The sequence below is a fragment of the Lepisosteus platostomus genome, chromosome 12 (assembly GCF_059453375.1).
Source record: "Lepisosteus platostomus isolate fLepPlt1 chromosome 12, fLepPlt1.hap1, whole genome shotgun sequence".
In the NCBI taxonomy this organism is placed as follows: Eukaryota; Metazoa; Chordata; class Actinopteri; order Semionotiformes; family Lepisosteidae; genus Lepisosteus; species Lepisosteus platostomus.
Genome location: NC_142622.1, coordinates 23,456,508 through 23,475,712, shown reverse-complemented (window position 1 = coordinate 23,475,712; position 19,205 = coordinate 23,456,508). Strand labels below are relative to the sequence as shown.

The window sequence follows — 19,205 nt, the reverse complement described above, 5'->3', positions numbered from 1 at the left end:
CTGTTTTTTGTGGTCCACGTGTTAGATGCTTTGCACTGATGGTGGATCATATATTATTGCCTGTGTGTATAAAAGTGATGAGCAGACTGCTAGCACCTACTTCTACAAGATAGATATTCAGAACATTATAGCTATCATTAAGCATTAAATCATCTAAATGTCCACAAAGGTCTGTAATTGATAGAGTTCTCTAATGTATTATCTGTGGTCTTGTAGAACTTTTAGGTATTATATAGAGAAATCACAGCAAGATGTTTCTGTCTGGTGCTTCAAAGGCTAATTGAAACAATTCCATTTCCAGCTCCACAGTACACTGCCTAGCACTAATGTTGACCTTGCTCAAATTGAGATGATGTACAGTTAAAGGTGCTACAGTATATACAGTAATGGTTGTGATTATCATTATCGTTAGAAACTCTTTGCACTTCTGATTTCAGCAGACATTCTTACAGGCAGCAGTCCTCTCCTCTCTGGAAGTCCTGCCCAGATGATTACTAACATACCTCCTTAGATCAGCATTCTCCGATGCTATACAGCTTAGGAAAGCTTAGCGAGACTATCTTTAATGGATATATAGTATAATTACTTCATAAAATGGGTGTCTTCTTCATTTATTGTAACTTCACATTAATAGAAATATTGCGCACGTGTAAAGTGTTTTTGTGTTAATTTTACTGTTAGATATCCATGTTAGGTCAGATTTCATGTATTATCCATTAGACTTTTCAGAGTTGCAGGACTTAACGGCAACAGCTTCTGATTTCCACACGGACACAACTAAACTGTTAGACAAAGCTTGAAGTGAACCTAAAAGTTCTTAGCAAATGTATCTGATTGAAGACTACTTAATAGCCTGTGCCGTATATTAAGCTTCATGGAGGGTGTCTTGATACTTTAAATTGCTCTCAGTTGTATACATTATTATTTACCCATTTATTTATTGACATTGTGTATTTAATGTTTTGAAAACACATATCTGTGTACATTTTGCTGGGAAGCATATTTACAATGGCTCCACTTGGTATTTGTACACCTGATTTAGGCAAATATACAGCAGGGAGGGTCACAGCAGTATAAACAGACTTGATGCACAGCCCTGAATGATGACTGTTGAATATTGCACAGTGCTTGCCAAAGCAGCTGCTACCATGACCTCCAGATGTCTGTGACTTTTCCCAGGGCAGAGACGGCTGTGAATATGCGCTGGGACTGACTCCAACTGGAATCCTTGTTTTCGAAGGGTCCAACAAGATAGGCCTGTTCTTCTGGTAACTGTTATTTTTGTCCATTGTTATACAGCAGTAGTGGGAGTGGCGATAAAAAATAAATAATCTAATTTTAGATGTTGCAACTGGTAGGAGTCTTGCAGTGAACAAAGGCGCATTGCTCTGAATTACTAGAACCCTGTGTGTAACGCACACCATCGTACTTGTACAAAGATCCTGAAAACGTTTGCATTGCTCCCTATGCATATGTATGACCCATGTTTCTGTTTGTTTTGGTTTTTATTTGCCATTGGGCAGGTCTGGAGGCAAAGAAAATAATGCTGTTTGATCTCAATAGGAGAGAGATAAGCAGTCACAGATCACTGAATGCTTGTTGACAGTAGGTTTTGCAGGGCTGTCTTTACAGTCATTAGGCTGGGTTCTGCATTTGTAGACACTTAGCACATCACCCCAGGAAGTGTACGTTTTTAATTAATCTTTCGGGGGTGCTTAGGTCCGAAATTTCTGTTGCTTCCCTTCATTTAACTATTGTTGTGTACAATATGTTTCCATATTTATTTTCTTCTGATAAATAGTCTGGAGCTGCCTAGTTAGTACTTGTCTTTTTTCATCTAGAGAAAAAAAATTATACACACCTTTGACCTATGTAATTATGTACACTTAGGTCTGACCTTCAGTTTGTGGCAGCATAGCCATATACTCATAATGAAAGGAGCGATTCCAGTCTGGGGTGTCTGTATGGAGTTTGCATGTTCTTCCTGTGTTTGTGTATATTTCCTCCTGTCTCCCAAAGTCGTACTAATGGCTTTTCTAAATTATCCTTTTCTAAGAGGGTGGATGTGAAAGGGATTAATAGTTGGATGGGTTTTTTATTAATATTCCCTGGGTTATTCTTAGTCAGCACTGTCTGTGTGCTTATAGAGAAACAGAACCACATGAACTGAATGTCCTCTAATTTCTGAGGTTCTGATAGTTTTTAAGATGATTAAGGTCAGGGCAATTTCATATAAGATGATGTAAAATACATAAGCATGATGTATGCACTTAGAAGATAATATCACTTTTTATATTTTGAATTGTAAATATCTTCATAAAAATTATATTTTGGGGTTTACCCGAAAACAGGTAGTATAATGAACTTCCGACCATCCATTTTATAACTGCAGGGGAGCTGGAACCCATCCTGGCAAGCAACGGGCACAAGGCAGGGTACACCCTGGATGGGACGCTAGTCAATCACAGAGTCCACTCAGACACAAACCACTCACACCAGGGCCATTTGTCCCAGAAACCAATTAACCTACCAGCATGTCTCTGGATTGTGGGAGGAAACCGGATCACTTGGAGGAAACCCACATGAACATAGGGAGAACATACAAACTCCACACAGATAGCACTCCAGTAATTCAACCCAGGGCCCCAGAGATGTGGCAGCAATGCTAATTAATGATTGTACAAAAGTAGAGCAAAACGTATCTCAACTTGAAGGGTGCTTCTTTCCACTTAGACACAGTTCAGATCCATAAACTGAGTTCATATTTAATTAATCTTTTAAAAATATCAATCGATCTAGAGAAGGAATCACATAATTGTTGAAATGTGTTGGTGTCTGGTAACTTCAGACAATAACTACTTTTTTATTCCATGTTTTGTGGTTTTAGGCCGAAAATCACCAGGATGGATTTCAAGAAAAGCAAACTAACTCTAGTTGTTGTAGAAGATGATGATAAGGTGAGAGATGTTTCATGATTAGAAGTAGTTGTAAATTGTCCGGTGTCCATTTTTCAGAAATGTGGTATGCAAAAGGTTGAAACATGATGATGTCTTAGAACAATGCAAAGTGGTTTTCTATGAGTAGAGGTGCCATTGGTACATGTACATTGGAATTCTTATTCCCGCTGATCTCTCGGGACATACGCAGTACAGCAGACAACACCACACATTGTAGACCGTACATTACAAACATAATAATAACAACAGGAAAAATAAATATGCAGAAGTGAGGAAAAAAATATGGTGGACCATACAAAAAGTGTATAGTGCAGATGTGTATTGAATCTGAGGAATTGCAGTTAGCTGTTGAGGATGCATACTACTGTAGGGTAGACGCAGTATGTTGAAAGCAAACATGCATTTAAGATTTCTCCCTTACACCATTTGCTTGTAGGAAATCAGAGTAAAGTCAAATTGTCTGTGGTTATCACAGTAGATGATAAATGTAAAGTAACAATGAGCAAGATAGATTTACCTAGTGGCACACTGAGATTCACACTAGTGTACTGTAAGTGTATTCAATGGTTTCACTCTCTGACGGTCAGCACATTTAGCTGGTTTCAGTATTGTCTCTTTGTATCAGGGTCGGGAACAGGAGCACACTTTCGTGTTTCGGCTGGACAGCGCCAAGGCCTGCAAGCACTTGTGGAAGTGTGCAGTGGAGCATCACGCCTTCTTCAGGCTGCGGCAGCCAGCACATGGCAAGAGTGGCAGAAATGACTTTGTCCGTCTGGGCTCCCGGTTCAGGTTCAGGTGAGGGGCAGGCAGTCGGGTAGTTTTTTCTGTGCCATATTGGAATCTTCCATTATTTGTCATTCTTTTGTCCAGTTTTGGAAATGATTAATTCTTGATCAGCTGAATAATACCTTGACCCTTGTACCAAGGAGGGAGTGTGAGGACCATATGTACTTTTTTGTTCGAGCTTCCTGCCAGTTTGTAAAGGGAAGAGTTTGCATTGATTGGAAGAGCGATACGTCTTAGAAATAATAAAAATGGACTGTAGGCTAACAACAGGATAGCAGAAAAAGGGTTTGTTTGCTAAACTGCTTTTGTGAAATATAGAAAATGTTATACAAAAATAATCAACAGTAACTTCTCCTAGAAACCCAGGAAAACCGTACTAGAAGTTGTCAAAAATAGGCTGCCACTTTAGCTAAGAACACACAGAGGGTTACAGTACAAAGATCAAGATCAAGACAACACTGTGGATCCATAAAAGGGTTTGACAAATACATACAGCCAGTAGACTAATTTAATTAACTATATTTAAACTTGTATCCACAAATCCAAATTATTAAACTATAATGGCCTTTGTTCCAAGATGACAAAGTTGACTGATAAATAAATAAAAAGTCTGAGAGTCTCTTGATAGAGATCAGTGGACAAGGGTGGGAAATAGCCCAAATCGTATATATTTGAAATAACAAATCGTGTGCCACAGCTTGGGGAAATTAAGTCAGGGGCAGAACATGGCATAGTCCACGATGCCTGTGATGACTTGACTGTACAGTTCGGGCTGCATGCCACGTGTTTGCCTTTACTGGCTCTGCCATTCAGGAGCCTCTTGTTTGTCTTTTGGATGTGCGGCATTTATTAACGGAAAGAACCAGGTCATGCTCAAATGTTAGGACATTTTGCAAATTGATTGAAAATCGTATCGTCAAATTAAAATCAACAAAAGCATTTGCATATGATGCTGAAATCATGATAGACAACTTTGCAAAAAGTTTGTTTTGCCCACAGCAAAACATTACAATAAATACCAATATTGTATGGTGTGATTTGTTAAAAAGGCAAGCTATACAGTTCAAGTATAATAAAATAATTTATTCACTGTTAAAACCATAGACTTTGTGCAGATAATGATCATTGTCCTCTAGTTTTTTTTAAGAATCTGTTCTCTTCCACAAGAGCATGTCATTTGGTCCAACTTTTTGTTGTCCAAAAATGTCATGCATCAGCTCACACAACATGGCTTATTTTTTGTATCCTTTTAGGTGTGTGTGGCAAAGTGCTTATCTTTTATTCAGCCCTGATAGCAACATCTTAATTCACTCTGTCATGTGGGTTTGCTCTCTGTGCTGAGTGTGAAGTGGAAGGTTGGTTTAACCTGACTGGTCCTGTTAGACTGTAACAGTAATATTTACTGGGTACGTGTGTTGCATGTTACAGTGGAAGAACGGAGTACCAGGCAACTCACGGCGGCAGACTGAGACGCAGAAGTACCTTCGAGAGAAGGCCTAGCAAACGTTATCCCTCACGGAGGCAGTCCATGGTGAAAGGTACTTTGAATGCAAACGCCTCCCTTTTTGGTATTAATGACCACTGTCAGATATAAGGTGTTGTCCTGGTGCTGCCCTGGGTGCTGTTGAAGGGTATTATAGACAGTGTTGGCGTTTGTAGAATCATAATGGATGTACATCTTCTGATGTACAAAGCTAAGGCACTGAGCAGCATAGTGATTAGCTGGAATATGATCATTGCAGTTCAAGGCTGCAAACCCTTATAACTTAAAATGACATAAACGTTAATGGAGTTACACTTATTGGAATCTCAGAAGATATGAAGTCATATTTCTTTCACCTCACAAATGTCAAATACTTTTATTTCGTTAACAGGACTTTTTGCTTTTTTTAATATATTCCCTCCTTAGTTTCAGAAAGTGTGATTTTGTATCAGATTGGTTAAAAACCTATCCTTCCTTTTTTAGGGCTCAACCCTGTGAAAACTGTACACCTAAGGTAAGATGTACACAGAAATGCTTTGTTGGAGAAAACAGAACTTGTTTTAGACCATTAAGAGGGAGAAAACAAATGGAAAAGGTTACATTTTGCCCAGAGTGTCTTTATGTAAAACATGTAATTACATAAAACACTACTAAATCAAACAAGGAAGCAAGGAGATGTACTGAATGTTAAAATAACAGAGCTGTGATGAAAGCATATATGTGCATTTGTTGTTCATTACTGGTAATTTAGGATGTCCAGTGCAACTGTCAGATTTATTCCTTTTGTTCAGATTGTTTTAGATAAGCACAGTGCATTGCTAAAGTAAACCTAAAATGAATGCTATCAGAGATTAACTGTGTAAACACATCTTGACCACTACACAGTGCAGTTTCTGTAATCCCTATTGGTTTCACAGTCTTTTCTTAATCATACTTCTGTATCTCATCCTTATTAAAACAATGCCCTACTGCACCTAACCAGTTATTAATTTATTATAGGTCATTGTGATGACTACAATTACATAATTTCCAGAGCCTTTAGCTAGTTCATTTCCCCTTATGTACGCTATTTGTTGTGCATATTTGCAAGTTGTTCTTTAAGAATCCACATTGAATTTCTAGAGCATTCCTAATTTTTTTTTCCCTTTTCATCGCTTGTTTTTCTTTAATCCCCAGTCCTTCCAAATTACAGCATCTCCAAATCAATGCAACATTAAGGAGATTAATAGTTGTGGAAAATTACACTCGTGTCAGGCGTTACGATTATTAATGAGCTGGATTAATGGGCACTTTTAACACATTGTTCTGCCACTGATAAGTCTTACTCAGTGAGACATATTCTTTTCTAATGCAGGGTAGTCAGTGTTTCCAGGCGTGATGATACACTGCATTCAGGGTAGTATTATCTAAATTAGTGGGTGCTACATTCTGCTAAACATATAAAAAGCTGGGCTCCTAATGGTAAAGACAGGGGCTTTTTAAATATATGCATAATTTTAACCCTTCAAGGAAGAAACAGTAATTTACTAATAAAACCTATAGTAACCTTATAAGAAACGCACACAAAACATTCTTGTTGCAGTGGAAACATATCAGCTGGATTATATTAGAAAGTACTGTATTTGCTTAGAAACTTCAAATGTAATAGAAATGAGTGTATTTCTGTTGTAGTGCCCATCCGTGTAAAGGGGTAATAAAATTATTATCAGTCTGACGTCTATTGCATGTAAGGTTAGAGAATCACTTATATCAGATAAGGATCCTAGAGGAAGCATGGATTTTGAAAAGATACAGTAGTTCTTGCATAACCATAACTGTAGTGGATATATACCGAGCATATGATATGGTTTATTTAAATTTTCAGAGGGCTTTTGATAAAGTTCTCCATAAGAGACCACTATATTTGGTAGTCATTTTGGGAAATATGCGTCCTTAGATTGAGAATTGGTTAATGGATTGAAAATGCTGAGAATAGATGAGGGGTGAATGCTCAGATGGAGCAATGTAATTAGCAATTGTAATTAAATTACCAATGGGATCTGTATGAACATCACTTCTACTCTTAATTTGTATCAGTAATCTAGATTCTTGTATAGTTACTAAATTAATGAGTCAAGTTTGGCACATTATACCAAATTAGGAGAATTATTAAACTGACAACGCACATAAAGTTCAGCAACATTTAGATAAAAATTCAAAACTGGACAGACACCCGTCAGATGCAGGTAGCAAAAGAGCATAAACTATGTGTACAAGATAAAAAAAGTTGAGCTAGAACAAGCAACTTAAGGAAAAGACTTTCTTGTTTATGTGGATGCATCATTTACATATGTTTAGACTTTTTTTTGTCTGTGCAAAGAATTAAGCACTTTTAATGGTTACTGGAAATGTGTAATAAAAGTTAAATTAAAGGTTATACTCAGATCTAACAAGAAAAATTAGGTTTGCATGTACAGTACCATGAGACTAGTGCTTCTTCCTACCAGAACATGTCTTCACACACATTACAACTCAATTTGCAATACGGTTTTAACTTTATCAGATTTAGGGGTATATACGTTCAATAAGACAAATCTGTTTGTCTCTTTTATTTTTGTGATGAAGAGGGATTGTGTATGCCACACTGGTGCACAAGTGCACGATCAGTAGAGCCATCCACTCACAGATCCAGGGTGTCAAGTTTGAATCTGGCCTTGGGCATCTGTGAAATTTGCATGTTCTCTCCTAGAGACATGCTGGCTAGGTTTGATTAGCCGTTGATAATTGGAATTTCCTCCCTGATTCTGCCAGGGCCTGGTGTTTTTTCTAGGGGAAGAGCGGTCCTGCTTTGTGCCTTTTGCTTCTTGGATAAGTGGTATGGGGATGCAGTTCACCATGAACTTTAACTGCAGTACCATAGAAATTTTCCTCACTAGTGGCATCACTGTGTGGTACAGCAATACTACAATGCATGACAGAGATGCATTTCAAAGGGTTGTGGCAACAGCACAGGGGATTATAAAATGTGATTTACCATCAATTTGCGAGATTTACACCATCCACTGTCGCAATAAAGCCCAATCCATCATTCAGGATCCCTACCATCCCAGTCACAAATGATTCTCCTCCCTGCACTCTGGCAAGCGGTACCACACTATTAAAGCAAGGACCACTAGACTCAAGAACAGTTTCTGTCCCACTGCAGTACACATCCTCAACAGCTAACTGCAGTGCCTCAGACTCAATACACATCTGCACTAGGCATTTTTTGCATGGTCTACCATGGTTTTTTTCTCACTACTACATATTTAGTATCCCACACAATATTTATTGTTCCTTTTGTTATTATTTATTACATTTGTAAGGTACTGTCACCATTGTGTGGTGTTGTCTGTTGTGCTGTGTATGTCCCTAGAGATTAACATGATTAAGAATTCCAGTGTACTGTACATATGGCAATAAACTACTCTACTACTCTCTTTACTCTGCTCTACCTTGGCATAACCATAAGATAAACAGCTTTCTGATAATGGAAAGATGGATGATTAAATTGAATGGTTTTCAAAGTTAGGAATTCTATTTTTAATCTGCATTGTTTCTTTAAAAAACTCTCAAAAACGTATCCAGTGAACAGAAGCTCGGTTTATCTGTATGCTGTACAGGGCATTTTTCAATGACCTGGAATCAGCAGCCCGAGTGTAATCTGAATTATATAGCTCTGAAGAGTATTTAAAAATATAATGGGTCTGACTTCAAATGTGTAAATTGTCAAAAGGTGGATCTCTTGAAATACGTATTTGAATGGTCATTCTTCTAAACACTACTGTATGCTTTTATGCTAATTATAGAAGAATAGTACTATATAAATATTGTTTTATATAAGTGGGCAAAATAATGGGAACACCAGGCAATATAAGAATTTTTATTAACTAATAAGAAGTTGGGCTACCCTTTGCCAACAATTTAAGTCTTTCTTGGAATGTTATAGATGTTTTGATCTTTTTCTGGTGGGATATTGGACCACACTTTTTGAGTTGTTTGAGTTGTGAAGGCATGGAAATGTACTCCTGCACTCCTATATTCCAGAATGTCCAGTTTAGATCTGGTGATTAGGGAGGTCACGAATGTGTTTTACTTCATGCAGGTGTTCATGAAACTTTCTTGATTCGTTTAGCAGTGTGTTTAGGGATGTTATTATCTTGGAATTTGGGAATATCTTGAGGAAACAATGTTTGCACCATAGAGTGCACCTGGTCACCTAAAATGGCTTCCTTCTAGGCAAGTCTACCATACAGAGTAAAAATTGGACCCGCTGACTCACACAAGATGGCTGCCCACAGCATAACGGATCCAACACCGTGTTTAAAAGTAGGGAACATTGTGGGTTGAAGGAATCTTTAGCTTTCTCCAACCATGAACCCATCCAGATGTAGGAAAATGAGTGAAAGACAGCCCATTAAGCCATAATAATTTCTTCCTCTGTTCAAAAGTCAAGCTTTTGTGCTCATTACACCAGATTATGCATTGCTGTACATTTTTTTCCAAATGGCAGCCCTACCATTAATATCAGCTTTGTTAAGTTCAAGATGTAAAGTTTTTGTTGTGTGTAGGTCCAGTTCTGTGGTTATTTTTGAGGCCATTGTTTTGTTGTCTTTAGCAACTATCCTGTCTGTGAACTTCAACTTACAACCACTGTTTCTTTATCTTGATGCTGTTTTCCCTTCTTTGGCATATGCCATCATGATTTTTGACACTGTTCCCCTGACACATTAAATCATTTTGCCATTTCTGTGACTGATGCACCGGCAATTTGGGCACAGACTACTTGACCTCTTTCTAAGTCTGTTATCATCTCTCATGTTGCCTTAGAAACTCGCATATTAAAGTGTTGATATTAAGTTGACTTTTTTAGCAGAAACATCTGGGTAATTAGTATTGAAATTAATATGGAACGTGTAGAATCCTTTTTAAGTGCGATTTAGTTACTTCAAACTATGAGTTCTGTTTCGTTAGGAGTTTCCATTGTTTTGTCTACCCATTGTGTGTATATTCAGGTACAAGCTGGAGGAGCATTTTCTTCACTCTAGCTGTTTGTTATCTTCTGTTTAAATTTTCCTCTGAAGTTATTTCCTTTCACTCAGTTTAATTCTGTGTACTGTCCCCTTTTTTGAGCCGAATTCAGTGTTTCGTTACTTCTGTTGAGGCGATTTGCTACTCTCTCTGAAAGAAACAGCTTGAGCCCTCCTCTCCATTCACTTCCATGTGGTGTTTTTCTTTTCTCCTTCTGTTCGTTTACAGACAGGCCCACAGTGCTCAGTGTAAACTCATCCCCGCGGGAACGTAGCATAATTATTCTAGAATGAGTACTGGTAGACATTAGATATCAGTCTTGTTATTGTTTACGAAAGACACGCCCAACAGCCCACATTCTCTCCACTTTTGCGATTTGTAGGCTAAAAAAGTCATTTGCTTTTTGCTTTCTGCAGTTTACTGAAATAACCTTAAAAAGATTAAAACCAATTAAATGACACTTAAAACCATTTTTTCTTTTTTTTCCAGTGCTCAGACAAGTCCCGACCCCACCCTTTATCCGGTGAGAACTTTGACCCAGATTTTATTGTTGGTGGCAAATGATTTACCTCTTGTGCTTGTTGTCGTGTTTTCTTTTCTAATTTTAATTTTCTGAGTCATGAAAGCTAAATAGAGGTGTCATAACAAATTCACATTGTTCTGAGGAATCTGAGCTTCAGAATTAGTCTTTGATAAAATTATTATATAACTGTGTTCTTCATTGTTTAGATGAAAACCCTAAATATGAGGTTTGTTCAGTCTTTTAAGGGAGGAAGAACGCTTTGCTTTCTTTTCTGTGTGACGCTCAGGCAAACACTGTGCATAAGCATCTGTAGTTCTCAACGTGTTCTTCTTTTTCCTTCAGTACAAACAGAACATCCCCACAAGCCATGAGCAGTGGCACCCAACTCACACCCCTTTACCAACACACCTGCAGCATCCTGGGCACACAGGCAGCATGAGGTAAGGCCCCTGAAACTGGGCAACAGGGCAGATATCCCAGTCCAGCCCCCAGGTACCTCTTTTTCTTTATTTAAAGGTCTTGGTCGCTTCTGAGACCTTTTGCTATAAGACATACTTTAGCTCAGGGTTCTCCAGCCCTTTTCCTGGAGAGCCCCATCCAGCAAGTGTTATAGGTCATCATAAAACCTCCAACTTTCCGAGACTTTGTGCAGTTTAATTCTGACCAGTTAAGCAGATAATTTAAGTAATTTTGAGATCATTAGCCCTAACGACCATAAGCCCTAAAGGACCAGTTCTTTTAATGTAAACACATTTCATGTTTGATTGATAATTTACAAGTCTTCCTAAATTTTAGGAAAAGGTGGCCTATAAGACAAACTGTGCTGGAGCTTTCTAGGATCAGGGTTGGTGGTCCCTGCTTTATATTGACTCCACGCTTTCTGGTGCCAGACCTGCTCAGTACATGTGCTTCTAATCAGTAGAGGGTGGTGGGTGCTTTAAAGGGCTGCTGTTTAAACAGTTTTTGTACTGTGCAATCAAGCTCACTGTATTCCTTGAGTGGGGTAGTATTTTGGTTATTCGATCACCATGATAGCGGGTCTGCCAGGCTAAAGGGAAACCATAAAGGCGACTCACTGGTTTTTCAATTAATCCCATTCTCATCATGACTTAGCAAAGCGAAGCTGTGCAAAATATAAACAGAAATGTTTTAAAATTCTGAAAAGGCAAATGAGCCAGCGGCTGTATTGCATGTGTGGAATTTACGCCTTGTAAAGATAATGTATAATGTGAAAATAGTGCAAAGTGGAACTATGGGACTTTAGGTCTTGTGAATACATACCTTATTATAAAGGGCACAGATGAAGTCACTGGGGGTGTTAAGTTACACTTTGCTACAAATGAAAGCAGATATGTAGAGAGCAGGGGACTCAGTACTTTTACCTCAGACAACACAGGAAATATAAACAATTTATTTGCTTTCTATTTTTCCAGAACAATCCATCCAGCTAACAATCCATCTGGCGAGACACTTCTTATCACAAAGGCAGTCTCTTATAGAGTTACAATACAGAATGAGTGAATTCAGTCATTCTCATAGATAATAAACCACATGGTGCACACATGTGGGTGCCATGAGGCATGAGACTATTTTCTGTCCTATATTTTCTGGAGGAGTACCTATTATATTAATGACAGGTCTGTACATGGGAATTTCATTGACTGAGGCTGCTGGTTGTGCTGAACCTAAGGACTTTGGTGATATGGCTTTTACCCACATAGGAATCCAACCTGCTAATATCTTACCAGCAGAAAACCGTAAAACCACCAAAGTCTTGTCTCGTCTAAAAGGATTGAGAGCTCGTTACTGAATAGAACGATGTGTTTACAGTAATTTGGTCTATAAATGAGGATCCCTGAAATGTCTGCTTATGGACTGAGGTGAATAGTGCAGACTGATAGTGCTACGCTGTGAGGACTGATGTACAGTTAAAAAATAGAACGGGTGTTCTGGGAAGCTGGTCTCTTATTTGGTGAAGCATAGTAGTTGCCTTTCTCTGTTCAATAAAATCCCAGTGATGGTGCTTGTTTAGGTGTTGGTGTTGTTGGTGGTTGGGTACCTCTTCAAATAAAATGGTCTAAATTTGTTGGCTTCAGACACTGGGCATTGGAGTGGGTAAAGGTAGTTGTTCAGGTTTGTGTATCAGTGATCGTTTGGTTTGAATGTGCTCTTCTTGGTGATGTCTTTCCTAATGTCTTGCCAACACCCTGGAGTTTTGCAAAAAATACCTGTTTCCTCTCACATCAGCTGAGACCTACTGTATTTGCCCCGACATCCTACCTCTGCCATACAGTGGCCTGTTGACATGGAAAACTGCACTGTAACTGCCAAGGAGTAAAATGTAACAATATGTAGTAAATAGGTGTTTTTATATTCTGGTCATATAAAGATAGTCAGAATTCACAGACATATGGTGCTGAAAATAGATGAGCTTACTGCTCATAAACATTAGATATCGGGCCTTTGGGGAGAAATCTCCTTTGTTTCATCTCATTGCACAATTTCGTTCCTCCAACACCTCTTCTTTCACTGGGGCTCAGCAGGTGCAGCTTTTTGTTCTTCTTAAAATATGATTTCTGCATGATCTCCCCATCTTTGCCTATGTGCCTTTTGGTTCTTGGTGCATAAATGCATCCTCAGCAAATTTCAAAAGCATAACAGAAGGAATCGGCTTGCCTTGGTCCTCACCTTCTCTGCTTCTTTTTGCTCTTTCATTGCATTCTTTTCACTGCATGGCCAACGTGATCACAGCCGTCCTCGGACCTTGCTTGCCTAAGACTTTCGCAGCCTTTGTTAATCTAATACTAACTGCTGACTGTGCGTACGGTACAGGCAGCCCCAACCGGATGAGCAGAGAGCATGCATGTCCCCCAGCAAAAGTGAGCAGGACCACAGATACATCCTGGAGCAGAACCGCAAGAACTCTGGAGGGGCGACCAGCGTGATTTTCCACGACAACGTCATGACAACACTGTGATCGCCTGCGTGCTTGAAGGGTTGCAAGCACAGTCGGCCACTCCAAACTATAAAGCTGCTCTGCGCATGCGTCTCATCACACACCATGCCATGCCACACCAAGTCCTGTTACAGCCACTCATACCTGCTAGAAAATAGAAGAAATAACAGGACGGGGACATTACAAGAACAGGAAACGCCTCTGAGTGCTCAGTGTTTGCAGATATGTTTTTATAGTTCTTATCAGTATTTTTATGAAAACTACAAACATGAATGTTTTAATAAGAGATTTTACTGTTTTCTAATGCTATGTGGGTTCTAGAGGAGGTTATTTGGAAATGTCTAGGTGTTTTACTGATTGTATGCTTGAACTTTAATGTGATGGTCTGGTGTTTTCTACTGAATACATTTTAAATTTAAATAAGGTGTGTTGTGTTCCTAAATAGGGTTTGTTGTTTTACTTGTTTTTGATTTTTGATCAAAATGTTGCATTTTCTTGAAAATGTTACCCCTATTTAGCGCAAGATGCCTTTTACAAATAGAAACTTCGTATATTTCCTGAAAAAAAGGCTCCATGATCAAACTGATTTAACATTTATATATGGTTTTATAACAACAAACACTAGTTTACAAACTGCTGTATGAAGCAGGTACACAATGTATTGTCCTTCTTGACGGGTTCAGATTGTCATTCTCATTGAACTTTTTAAATGTTAAGGAAGATTTTTAGAAACAAATTGCAGTGTTGTAAGAAAAAATCACTTCACAGGAAACATGGTGAAAGCAGAAATGTATTTTGTTTGCAGAATCTAATAATTGTTTAGGTACTATTTAAGCTCAGTACAGTTTTGACAGGTTTGATGGTTATGGGCACATAGATGGTTTTCCGCTGGTGGCTGTTTTCTGTTCTGTTAAGTGAATTTTATTATTTTTGTTTCCTATTTAATGTACTGTAGCTCTTACTTGTGCATTGCTTTATATAATACAAAAAATAATGTCATGTTCAAAATTAATGTTACCAGTTAATGGTTGCATATAAATTAGAATCTTTAACTGCACTAATAATAATTCATATTACTATAAAGTCATATAGTGTTGTTTGTCAGAATACACCCCCCAATGTTTTTTTTGTAGGAGGGGCCCCAATTCATCCACCACTGAAAGCCCATCTATCTGGGAGACTCTTGGTACAGTAGTTACTTATGCGCCAGCTGTTCCACTACACAGCAGATCAGGTAGGGAAGTGTGAAAGAGGGAAGTTTAGGTATGCCTAGGTTTGTCTTTGAAGACCAAGTAGTAAGGACTCTGGTTTAACATCTCATCTAGTAGGTGGTATCATCTACAGTACATCACCAGGATTGGTATCCCCAATCACCAGTCACTGGGCCACTGGTTTCTGAAACTTCTGAGGTCTAGAGGAAGAGTGCCATCTGCTGGGTAACTTCGCCACAATGTAGTTCTCCTTGGAAGTCTCCCAGCCTAGCTCTGGCCAGACTCAGCCTTGCTCAACTTTATCAGATAGATCAGGCTACAAGATGGCAACCCTGCTGTTGTAAGAAACTAAGCTCTGATAAGTATAGAGCACCTTTTTCTTATACAGCAAATTTAGTCTGAATTTTAATTAATGCCTTCATCCTGGATTGAGGGGCACAACAGAATGTTTATTGCTGCTCAGATGTCTACGTGGTGTTCAGAACTAGCTATTGAAAGACACAGGCTTTGTTGATTGTATAGCCAGGTACATCTTCAATGTTTTTGCTTTTATACAGTAGTACAAATAAGTCTGTGTGAAACAGAAATATCAATTGTTTGTATAAAGTCTTTGTGTCTTTAATTGTTTAAGAATCTTTAGAATTTTAAATATTTTTCAATAAAGTGAATAGCTGCTACAGTCCGTAATTGCCTATATAATAAAGAAATGTTTAAAATGATTTCTTGCATGTGAACAGAATATACAAAGATCATTGGCTTCACTGTTAAGCAGCTCAAGCTGTTTTTATTTTTTTTTGATAAAAAAAAGTTGTAAAAAAGTTTACAAGTTAAATATATGTAGAATGTTCAGCTTATTTTCCTTAATCTTTTTAGTTTACTATTGCATTTTTTAAATTATTAACATCGTGTCAGCAAAGATGTGGAGTTAAATTCAGAAATATATCTGTATTTGTTTGGTTATTACAAAAAATGAAGTAACAGTGCTTAAGCTCGATATTTTTATCAAGATTTGGGGGTGTGTACAGCTGTCTTCATTCAGTTCCTTCCATACAGTGTGGTGCATTGAGATTTTATGGTTTACTGGATTCACACATATTTGACCTTCATCTAGTCCTCACCGTGAGCTTCATACAGCCAGGTCTTGAAGAGAGTTTCTTACGGTAGCCACTCCTGGGTAGATTGACATTGGTCTTGTATTTTGGAGATTATCTGTCTTACCAAGGAATGATGGAATGTGTATTTTTGAAAATGGCTTTGTAGCACTTCCCAGACTGATAAATCAGCAGCAATGATTTCTCTGAGATTTCCTTTGATCTGGACATGATGTGTTACTACCAGACTGCTGTGGACCAAACTGACAAACTTTCTGATTTGACAGATGGAATCACTTCCTGATGATCAACTAATCATTTGCACATGTTTTATTGCACCTGATTCTACACTACTTTCTTAACTGAGATGGTGAATCTAAGGATGCACTTACCTTTTCACAAAAGATATTGAATGCTAGCTGATTTTTTTTTAAATAATGATAAAATATAATTTTTGTGTATTATTTGTCAAATGATGTTACTTTTTATCTGCTATTAGGTCTTGGTGAGGATAGGGTGAAGTAAAATACTGTCAACTTGCAACTTAGCAAGGGTTAGGGATTTTGAATAATGCATAAAGCCAAATTTACGTGTTACACTTTTACCCTATAACCCTAATAAAAGCATCCTACTAACCTCTTACGGTAATTCAGGATATTAAATATAACTATAAAAACATTAATAAAACTAAATACAAAAAAACAGCTTCACAAATTTGACTCTTGCGCTTTTTGTCGCACAAATTTCAGGATTGATTTTGGACATATTTCTGAGTGAAGCTGGCCACTGATATGCCACCTCTGACCCTTTCTAATATTTCAATTTTTGCAATTCAAGTCACTAATCATTGTTTCTTCTTTTCACCACTTGATGCACTACTTGACTTTCCCTATAGTTTAGGTTTCACATTTAGGAGCCATAGTTTAGGGTTCACATCAGAGTTTTCTCACAAAAAGAAGAAAAATGCAGACACTGATCACCACAATTCTATTCTATGACAGAACACAAAAGTACTGGTGCTGGGTCACTGAGTCACTGAGTGGGAGAGACAGGGAGAGAAGACTCACTTCATGGGAGACGACTATATAGGCTCCCTAACCAGCTCTCTTGGTAAATGTTTCAGAGAATAAAGCATTTTTACGATCATTTTTATTTTCTGGAGCAGACTGCATAAATCTGCGAGCACATAAGTTGTGAGTCGACTGTATGCATCATACTGTATGTTTAATCATAAAATATTATTTACTTATCCACCGCTAAATTTAGTCGGTGCCTTGCAAAGGTGTTCAAAACCTGAATGCTCAACCAGAAGACTTCTAAAATAGGTTACAATAAAAGTCAGCAAAAAAACTGAAATATGCTGATTGCATAGGTATTCAGTCCCATGAACAATGGTGGAAGCACTTTTGGGAGCATTAAATGCCACAGATCTCTTTGGGTAAGTCTTCCGACTTGGCACACCGGCTTGGTGCAATTTTCTGCCAGTTCTTCTTTGCAGGCTCTCATGTTTCTTGGGGATCACTTTAGTCTTTCCACAACATCTCAATATGATTCAACCCAAACCTTTGAGTGGCTACTCAAGGACATTCAGCTTTGTGTCATTGTCCTGCTGAAAGGGGATTTTTTTCCTCAGTTTTTGGTCTGAACAGGTACATTTCTCTATGGTCCCATTAGTGTTGACAAGCTTCTCAGTCCCTGCTGATGAGAAGCAGAACTATAACACAGTGCTGCAACCACCATGCTTGACAGTAGGGATGCTTTTCATTGAGTAATGCACTCTGTTGGGTTTGTCAGATGTTGACCTTCGGCTTTCAATTTTGTTTTGTCTGAGCACAAAACCATGTGTGCATCATCACTTGACTACAATGTGGGATTTAAGAAACTTTTTGTCGGTGCCATACAAGCCCTCTTTATGGATTGACCAGGATATCAATGACCCTTGTACATTTTCTCCCATCTCATCCACTGATCTCTGTAGCTCTTTCAAAGTTGCTACTGGCCTCACAGTGGCATCCTTAAACATCCTTCTTGCCCAGCTGCCCAGTTTGGAGTGACAGCCTTAATTGAAACAGTGTCTGGGTGCTGACAGCTTCTTAATTATCAGCAGCACCGTGCACAAAGATATAATAAGCATCTTTTAAATGTTTTTATAGCCTTCTACTGATCTGTGCCGTTATACAGCTTTATGCTTAAGTTGTTCTCGGGGCTTTTCCAGGTTGTCTTCATGGTTAAATCTTTCCTTGAAAATCACTGTCTGTCTGAGGGACCTTACAGCTTATTCTGAAACCATGTGATCAACTATTAGTGCACAAAGAAAGGGGCCATTTAACTAATTTTGTGGCACATTTAAGGAAATGCACCTTAATTAATTTAGATTTTCCACAGTGAAGGGTTTGAATATTTATGCTATCATAGCTTTTCACTTTTTCTTTCATATTAATTTCACCTAATATCCTTTTTTTGCTCTGAATGTGTGGAGTAGGTTGTTACATTAATATTGGTACTTTAGAGTGTTATGGCTGAAAAACTTAAAGCAACAAAATATAAGAACAGTGCAAATGTCTGAATAGAAATATAGTTTTCAAGGCAGTATATAAGCAGTATACATAATTTTTTGCAAGTTACTATTAAAGGAAACCAACAGAAGCACATCTTTGCCTTTGGTGGTACACTAGAAGTTGTCACATTGGTTTGGTTTCTGACATGACACCTTCAGTGTAAATGGAACAGGTAAAGGTTTATTAGATGGCTGTGGAGATTTAACCTATTCCTTTGTAGCCTATGATTGCTGACACAGCTACCTACTTGAACTTCAGTGTAAATTACTCTTCAAATTTAGTTTGGATATAGGGTTTCTTCAGTTTGTAAGTGTATTTCACTCAGACCTTTCAGTTCAGATTGTTACTGGAAAAATGCTAGTTTCAGCAGATATTTCTCTAAAGTCTGAAGTTGTTGACCACTGGAATCAGATATAGTCGAGAAAATTGGTAATCTAATAGAAAAACATCCCCTAGAAAGATAAGGAACATCTGACATCCCTTGTTTCAGCATTTTTTAAGACATTTTAGAAAATGTCTTCTGTTGCCCAGAAACCGAGACACACTAGACACACCCTTGAACTGAAAGCTTTTATAATGCTTAAATTTGAA

At 38.1% G+C, this 19,205-nt stretch overlaps 1 protein-coding gene across 4 annotated transcripts in view; it reads left to right on the top strand.

The window, feature by feature from the left end:
* Positions 1–19,205, top strand: part of epb41l4b (erythrocyte membrane protein band 4.1 like 4B) — a 161,738-nt gene that overhangs the window by 78,296 nt on the left and 64,237 nt on the right. For all 4 annotated transcript variants that reach the window (XM_088601442.1, XM_088601441.1, XM_088601443.1 and 1 more), the window contains 7 exons: positions 1,180–1,268; positions 2,888–2,957; positions 3,583–3,752; positions 5,172–5,281; positions 5,710–5,740; positions 10,765–10,798; positions 11,141–11,238. In XM_088601442.1, the coding sequence (XP_088457568.1) occupies positions 1,180–1,268; positions 2,888–2,957; positions 3,583–3,752; positions 5,172–5,281; positions 5,710–5,740; positions 10,765–10,798; positions 11,141–11,238 (602 nt within the window). The remainder of the gene's footprint in view (positions 1–1,179; positions 1,269–2,887; positions 2,958–3,582; positions 3,753–5,171; positions 5,282–5,709; positions 5,741–10,764; positions 10,799–11,140; positions 11,239–19,205) is intronic.